At 34.2% G+C, this 7867-nt stretch overlaps 1 protein-coding gene across 2 annotated transcripts in view; it reads right to left on the bottom strand.

Moving 5' to 3' along the window:
* Positions 1-2594: 2594 nt before the first annotated feature.
* The window catches only part of LOC113054749 (band 4.1-like protein 4), a 37747-nt gene continuing 32474 nt past the window's right edge, over positions 2595-7867 (bottom strand). Inside the window, exons 15-23 of one of the 2 annotated variants that reach the window (XM_026220523.1) lie at positions 7079-7192; positions 5710-5760; positions 4757-4834; positions 4477-4596; positions 4355-4402; positions 4210-4278; positions 3985-4095; positions 3818-3896; positions 2595-3233 (exon numbers count right to left, since the gene is read on the bottom strand). In XM_026220523.1, coding sequence (XP_026076308.1) covers positions 3126-3233; positions 3818-3896; positions 3985-4095; positions 4210-4278; positions 4355-4402; positions 4477-4596; positions 4757-4834; positions 5710-5760; positions 7079-7192 — 778 coding nt within the window. In that variant the 3' untranslated portion in view covers positions 2595-3125. The remainder of the gene's footprint in view (positions 3234-3817; positions 3897-3984; positions 4096-4209; positions 4279-4354; positions 4403-4476; positions 4597-4756; positions 4835-5709; positions 5761-7078; positions 7193-7867) is intronic. The other variant, XM_026220524.1, reaches the window with a different exon arrangement.

The raw sequence follows: 7867 nt of genomic DNA on the forward strand, positions 1-7867 counted from the left end.
TAAAAAATGTTTACGTTACACACACTTTATATATATATATATATATATATATATATATATATATATATATATATATACATATACATACACACTGCTGTTCAAAAGTTTGGGATCGATACGATTTTTTATGTTTTTAAAAAGGTTCCTAATTTGATTAAAAATGCAGGAAAAACAGTAATATTGTAAAATAAGAGTATTCTACTTTAAAATACTTTAAAATATTATTTATTTCTGCGATGCAAAATTGTATTTTCAGCATCATTACTCCAGTCTTCAGTGTCACATGATCTTCAGAAATCATAATAATTTGATGATTTATTATCAGTACTGGAATATATATATATATATATATATATATATATATATATATATATATATATATATATATATATATATATTGCTGCTTAATATTAATTAATTTTTTTAAACCTGTGATTCTTTGATGAACAAAAAGAACAGTATTTATTAAAAAAAAGTAAAAAAAAAATCCATATATATATATATATATATATATATATATATATATATATATATATTTGCTGCTTAATATTAGTATCATTTTTTTAAACCTGTGATTCTTTGATGAATAAAAAGAAGAACAGTATTTTTTTTATTGTAAAATATAATTTTAAAAAATATATATATAAATATATAAAAATATAATATAAAATAGAATAAATATATATATATATATATATATATATATATATATATATATATATATATATATTATAATAAAAAATACAAAAATACAATACAATACGGAAAAAAAAATAGAATCGTGGGATTGTTTTTTTATTTTATTTCTTGGCATAAACAGCCTTCCATATTTTTCGCAAAGCTCTAATTTTTTACATAAGAACGGCTTGCATTAAACCACGAAATATGAGGAAAACGAGTGGAAAACAGTAGATTTTATCTAAAGAAATGAAATTCATACATTTTAAGTGCACGAATATTTGGTGCAGTTATTGTTAGGGTTCATGTAATAATTTTTATCATCCTATAGGCTGCAGGAACTTCCACAGGATTTCACTACAATGGCACTGAATTTTCTCTTTGTGTTCTGCAGCAATATTATACTCAATGAATTCGTTTGGGAAGGCAAACTAGATTATCTGAGCTTAGTGCCCTATAAAACTTCCTGTTTTCTGAGCACCGCAGGACAACAGCCTTGTGCAATGAGCTTCATGTAAACAGGATACCGTCCTTCCCTTTAAACAGCACTGTTATCCAATTATTAGATGAGTGCCATTGCTTTTCTGTTATCATAAAACATCCAAGATAATGTACAGTCACCACACAATTCATTTGGACACTTAAAACCATCACGAAGACAAGAAGAAACCACCCTCAAACCCTGGCGAACATCAACAAATATCCAAACGAAATGTGTGCTTATGATTCTGTTCTTTTAAACATATATTTTGCATCTATGTAACAAAATTGAATGCATTTGGGTGACTATGCATGAAAAAAAAATATTCTTTTAGACGTTATATTGAACCAAAACACTGAAAAATAATAGCCTTTTTTCTTTCTATAAAATGAGGAGGGTCTGTTGTAGAAACAGTCACAAACATGAAGTGATTGCATATTGGCTTTCATTGTTTCTTTGTCCTAAAATCCCTCAAAAGAGGTTAGAGAGTGCATCTGGCAAGCTGTTCTGGCCGCGTGCCACAACTCACACAAATCTGTTGCAGCTGAGCGCAGAAATCAGACGGAGTCGTCCAGCAAAACCAGGAGAAGCTCAGTGGAAGTGAATCACAACTGCACCTTCACCAATATCTTCACTTTACCAGACCAAAGATGCTTCTGATGCATGCATCTATGATCTATGTACAACCGGTCTCAATGCTTGAAACATCTTGAAACATTATGAAAATCTGTTATGATATAGATTTACTGTCTGCTACACCTTTACGATGTTTGCCAAGTTATGCATTAGCATCTGCACCTTAACCCTCAAGTAATACCGCGATATTTACCATTGCTCTGTGAAATTTTAGTGTGCAGAATCCTTTCAGCTCGTGCGGCAGAGAAACGCGCGCGCTTTCATCTTTAGAACTCTGTCTTTGATCTTCCGCTTTACAGTAGCTCTAGTCTATAGCATCACCGTTGAAGACTTTTGAAGCTGTTTTACTTATTGTGGAGTTAATGAAAGTTATCGTGAGCATTGTAATGTTCGAAGCAAATGTCAGTAAGCCAGGAACGTTTTAAAACGCGTGGTTTACTCATAAATTAAACCTTCATGCTGTGGAAATACAAACGAGGACAGAAGACAACGAGTATAGCTGTTTTTTTTTTTTTAAACATGCAATCAAAATAGTAAGGACAAACATATCTTATTTTATCAATCAAATGAATAGATTCTGCTTCTTTTAGAAAAATACTTAATGGTGAGATCTGCTCCAGTCTGATGCATGCATTTTATTTTTTACACTTTTATTGACTACAAATAACTAATAACCAAGCTGTTTGCCTCCCTCTGCTGTCTGCAGTGTGTCGTTTCATAGGATAACATCCTAAGACATCATTTAAACCAGACCAGACCACTTTGCTTTCGACACAAGACATGTGCATTAACCCCAGTGTGGATGTACAGTAATGTATTTATTAACAAGTTGTTAAAACTAAAAAAAAAAACTGAGCTTCCAGTTCATCTACAGCGATTTTTAGGAAGAAGCACGAGTCTACATTACTGTGCAAACACAAAAATAGAAACACAGCAGAGCTGATTCTAAAATCTGAAGACACAATGGACAACAGCGATAATACAAATAATACGAAGCACGGTTTACATCATTCCCACATGCTGCTCGAGCTCACACAAGTTTAATACTGTACGGAAAATGTGAAATGAGATGTTTGCAATGTCAGATTTAACACCACCGACAGACAGTTCACAGACATCCTTCATTTGACTGTTAGGAGAAAATGAATCGAATTTCTACGTTTTCTGTGTGATTTTGTAATACATGCAACCTCTATAAAGGGACACATGCATCCAGTGAAGAAATACATTGTCCTCTGATGAAAGGTTGAGGGTGTCCGTGTGTCTGGATCAGTGTTTCAATCTCCACCAGACCTTGACTTTTCATTTCACCCGTTCGTCCTTGACTTGGTCACGTCTCTGTTTTCACTCGAGATGTGTGTACGGTCTTCACCACTTTGGCGGAGCTTTTTGCGTCCTGCTCAGAGCTCTCTGAGAGAGTGTCTTTGGAGCACTTCTTCTTCCGAAAGGAATAAAAAATAGACACACTTTACAGTGAGCAAACACCAGGTAACCAACCAAGCCATCAAAATATCCAAGTTTATCCTAAAATATCATAACTGGAGGGAAAACGACAGACTGCGTATGCTTAAACCAACTGAAATCAGATGAATCTCTAAAGGTAAATGTTTCATCGAGCATTGAAACTGTTCACTAGTTACTGGAATAGTTCACCCACAAATGAACATTTGTATTTGGAGAAATGCAGCATTGCATCAGTGTCTCATCAATGGATGCTCTGCAGTGAATGGGTGCCGTCAGAATGAGAGTCTGATAAAAACATCACAATAATCCACAGTCCATCAGTTAACATCTAGAGACAAAATCTGGGTGTTTGTAAGAAACATGATGTTTTTATCAGACTCTCATTCTGACGGCACCCATTCACTGCACAGCATCCGTTGATGAGACACTGATGCAATGCTGCATTTCTCCAAAAGAAACAAACTTTCAGGATATCCCGAGGGTGAGTGAATGTTCCCCAAAGTACTAACTCCTTTAAATAATTAAGCATGGAAGTCATGAAGGAGGTGTGTGTCTGACCTTTGCAGGGGTCAAGCTGGAACCGGACACATCTGCAGTGCGTGTAACCGGGAGAGGAGGCACCAGATCGGTCCGAGAGCTACAGACGTGAGTGGAAAGACAACAGTAACGACTCTGATCTGATCTGTGATATGAAACGTCCTCTTGACCGCTCAGGATGGACTTACTTGAGCTCGGAGAGCACAGACCGCTCGCCGTCCGAACACTGGGAACGCCGATACTGCCGGAAGCTCCTGGGAGAATGTGAATGACGGATCTTGATCGGGTCACCTTGTGTTCTGAAACCAGATGCATGTAGTAGTAGACATGCAAGTATTTAAAAGCTTCTTTTCCCAAACCATCATCCTCAGCTCATCAGGAACAGAGACACACAATAGGTTTATTTGACTCACTCCACTTTCTTGTAGGGAATCTCCTTTCGTTGCTCCTCAGAGAGACCTGAAGGATCCACCAGCTCCTTTCTGCACACAAACACAATTAATCATCAGCGTCTGTCTTCTGTGTTTCAGAGATCTCTGAGAGTTTCCTGAAACTCACTGGATGTGCTTCCAGAGCTGCTCTTTAGCTTGAACGTCAGGACTTCGTCTGTGATGGAGAAGAGGGGGAAAAAGGTTGAAAGCGGGTCAGGGTTTACAGGGTTAATAGTGTCATGTGCTTACGAGCGTGAGCGGTGTCTCGAGCGCCGATGGTTGGGATCACCAGGGGGTTTTTCTTTTTGTCTGCGCAGCACAACTTCCCACTGCGGACCAGAGTCGACCATCTCGTTCTCCTGACGGGATCTGGAGGTTGTAGGGATGTTTATGGGTTTGTATCACAATACCAAGATTTTCCCAATGCCCCACAATAATAGCTTTAAGAGCATTAACGCCTTCATTTATAATGTCCATATGTTTCAGGAGCCCTGTGCTCTTTTATTGTGCTGAGAGGTCAATAACCCACCGGTTTCTTTTTTTACGATGTTCCCTGTTGGAATTCTCGGATTCGCTGCCGCTGCTGGTGTTTCCACGGGAACGTGATCTAAAGGGACCAATCAGAGGGGTTAAAGGTCACAGGGACACACGGTCCTGAACAGTTCTAGAACGCTTATCAACATCACTTATTAACAATATATTTATTTATTTATTTATTCAGTATACAATAAATTGCATGTCTGTTCCAAATAAAGAACACCTTCCCTAAACAAATAAAAAAATACAAAATATTTTTTTTTTTGCAAAAATAAAATAAATAAATAATAATAAAAAAAAAAATCCCCATCCACATGCATGTTCATTTATTTCATAGTTTACATTTAATCATCTTCTGGTCATCAAAGATTAGGATGAGTTTGATATTCTTCATCAGATTTGTAGAAATGTAGCATTGCATCAGTGTCTCATCAATGGATGCTCTGCAGTGAATGGGTGCCGTCAGAATGACTGTCCAAAAAGCAAATGTTTTTAATGCTGGATGTGTTTCAGGTTTTGTCTTCTCCAGATGTTCACTGATGGACTGGAGTGCTGTGAATTATTGTGATGTTTTTATCAGACTCTCATTCTGACGGCACCCATTCACTGCAGAGCATCCGTTGATGAGACACTGATGCAATGCAACATTTCTACAAACCTGATGAAGAAACAAACTCGTCCTGATCTTGGATGACCTGAGGATAAGTAAATCTTAAACAAATGGTAATTTCTTAAACACACTCCTTCTGCAGATTTTGTCTCAAACAAATGCAAAAAATGTGTCTGTTTCTGTTTAAAACCAGCCATGGACAGTCTTTCCTTGAAAAGCATACATTAAAAAACCAAAGAGCTGCGAGACATCAAACACTGATCGTTTCCTTTCTGTTAAATTCTATCACTTGTGAAGCTGTTGAAGTCTAAAGGAGCGAAGGAATAAAAGCGCACCTCCTCCTGAACTGTTTGTCGGCCTGTGGGTCCTCGGTGGATGGACCTCTCCTGTCGAGACAGAACATGATGAACGACGTTTAACGAGAAACACGGACTGTTTCATCATCACAGATGTCTGCACTGCTTTGAGGATTTACCAGGATTTATTTATTCTCAGATATTCTTTCATACGTCTTAATTGATGCCCAGAAGCAAAGACTCATAACCTTCAGCTCCTCTACTGTCAGACAATGAGACCAGAAATAAAAGTCTAGAAATATCAAACTGTGTTTATATGAAGCCAAAGACCTTTTATAAATAGATATTCAATGTACCGTTTTCAGTTTTAAATAGGACTAAAATAAATCAAGAAGATATGTTTTTTTTTAATTAGCTGTTATTTTTATAACTTGAGTTTTCATTTAACCCCTTAACTGAACAACAAAGAAGTCTTCTTTTTTAAACTAAGGTCAAAATTCCTGTTATAATTTAGATTTTTGAGGGTGCACTCTTGTCATAAATTAATTGATTACTTTTCCTACATAATTTTTAGCAAAAAACACTTGTAAAACATATATTTGGGAGTCTCAGACCTTTCCAACGATATATAGTTTGTCAAGATTAGATTAGATTTAATTGTAATATAGTGAAGTAAATGTAGGCGTCCCACAGAGTGGACGGGTGACAGTTAACAGGTTAAAATGTTTATTATTGTTTTTATTTGTTTTGCATGTTTTTTTTGTTTATTTAAAAAATTAATTTATTTTAGTTTCAGTTTTATTTGCTTTATTAACTCTAGTTCTCAATTTTAGTGCCGCAACTAGATATTAATAATAAAAAAATCATATTTTATTTTTGATTTAATTTCAATTAACATCAAATAAGTGTTACTTTTTTTATTTTTTTTATTTCCAGTTAGCAATTTTAGAGAACTAAACGAAAATTAAAATATCGTCTTGGCAAGACGTTTTTCATCTAATATTTATATTTAATTTTATTTAAGTTTTAGTTAATTTTACAAAAACTAGTTTGTTTAATTTTTATTCATTTTATTTACAGTTAGAAATTTTAATGCTTTGAATTAAACTAAAAAATTTGAAATATCATTTCTCTAATAGACTTTAATAAAATGTTATTTACATAATTTCATTCAAATTTAATTTAATTCAGTTAATTAAAAAAAAAAATCGTTTTAATTAATGATAATAACCCTAGATGCAACTCTCTGTGTTAAGATTCCTAATACAAAATTCCGGTTTATTCCCACTAGAGGGAGCGAATGCATCTGTATTCAGACTCAGAGCAGATGTTGAGTGACTCTGCTGCATGCATTAACACTGGAGCTCATGAAAGAGTCTGAATGCAGAAGAGAGATGCATGTGCTCACCTGCGGCGGGCCGAGAGAGACGTCTCGTTCTCCATGTCTCCGGAGGGTGAACGTCTGTGAGCTTTGGGGAATCTGGGAGATTTGTTCCTCTCGCTGGCCGAGTTATACAGACCGCTGAGGAAAAACAGAGATGAGACGACTTGTGAATGCACAAATACAACACACACAATAACTACACATGACATAGTAGTCCATGAATTTAAATCAGTGCTGTTAACTAAAAGTGAAAATTAACTGAACATAAAATAGAAATACTAGATGAATAACTTGTTAAAAAATGTTAACTTGGCAACTTCATGAAATAAAATAAATAAAATAAAATAAGCTTAAGCTGGAGAACTAAAAATGAAAGCTTTGTAGAAAAAGAAATATAAAAAAGCTAATACAGAATATAAATAAATTCATCTAAATGGAGAAAAAAAGTTTAGGGTAAGTTTAAAAATGTAATCCATATATTTATATATATATAACAGAATTACTTTAACTTAAATTAAAATGAACACTGAAAAAATAAAAAATAAAATATATATGAAAACAACTAAGGGAAATGAAACAAGTTTGTTGAAATGCTAAAATTTAAGCCATACAGATATAAAAAAAAACCACAGCTAGTAAAAATTAGAAAATTATTATAACAGAGTAATATTACAAATGAAAATATGAAAATAAAAGCTAATTAAAAATATTAAAAAATACAGATGAATTAAGATCAAGTACCAAAATAAAAAGTGTATATATATATATATATATATATATATATATATATATATATATATATATATATATAAA

Source organism: Carassius auratus, chromosome 35, assembly GCF_003368295.1.
Source record: "Carassius auratus strain Wakin chromosome 35, ASM336829v1, whole genome shotgun sequence".
Taxonomy (NCBI): Eukaryota; Metazoa; Chordata; class Actinopteri; order Cypriniformes; family Cyprinidae; genus Carassius; species Carassius auratus.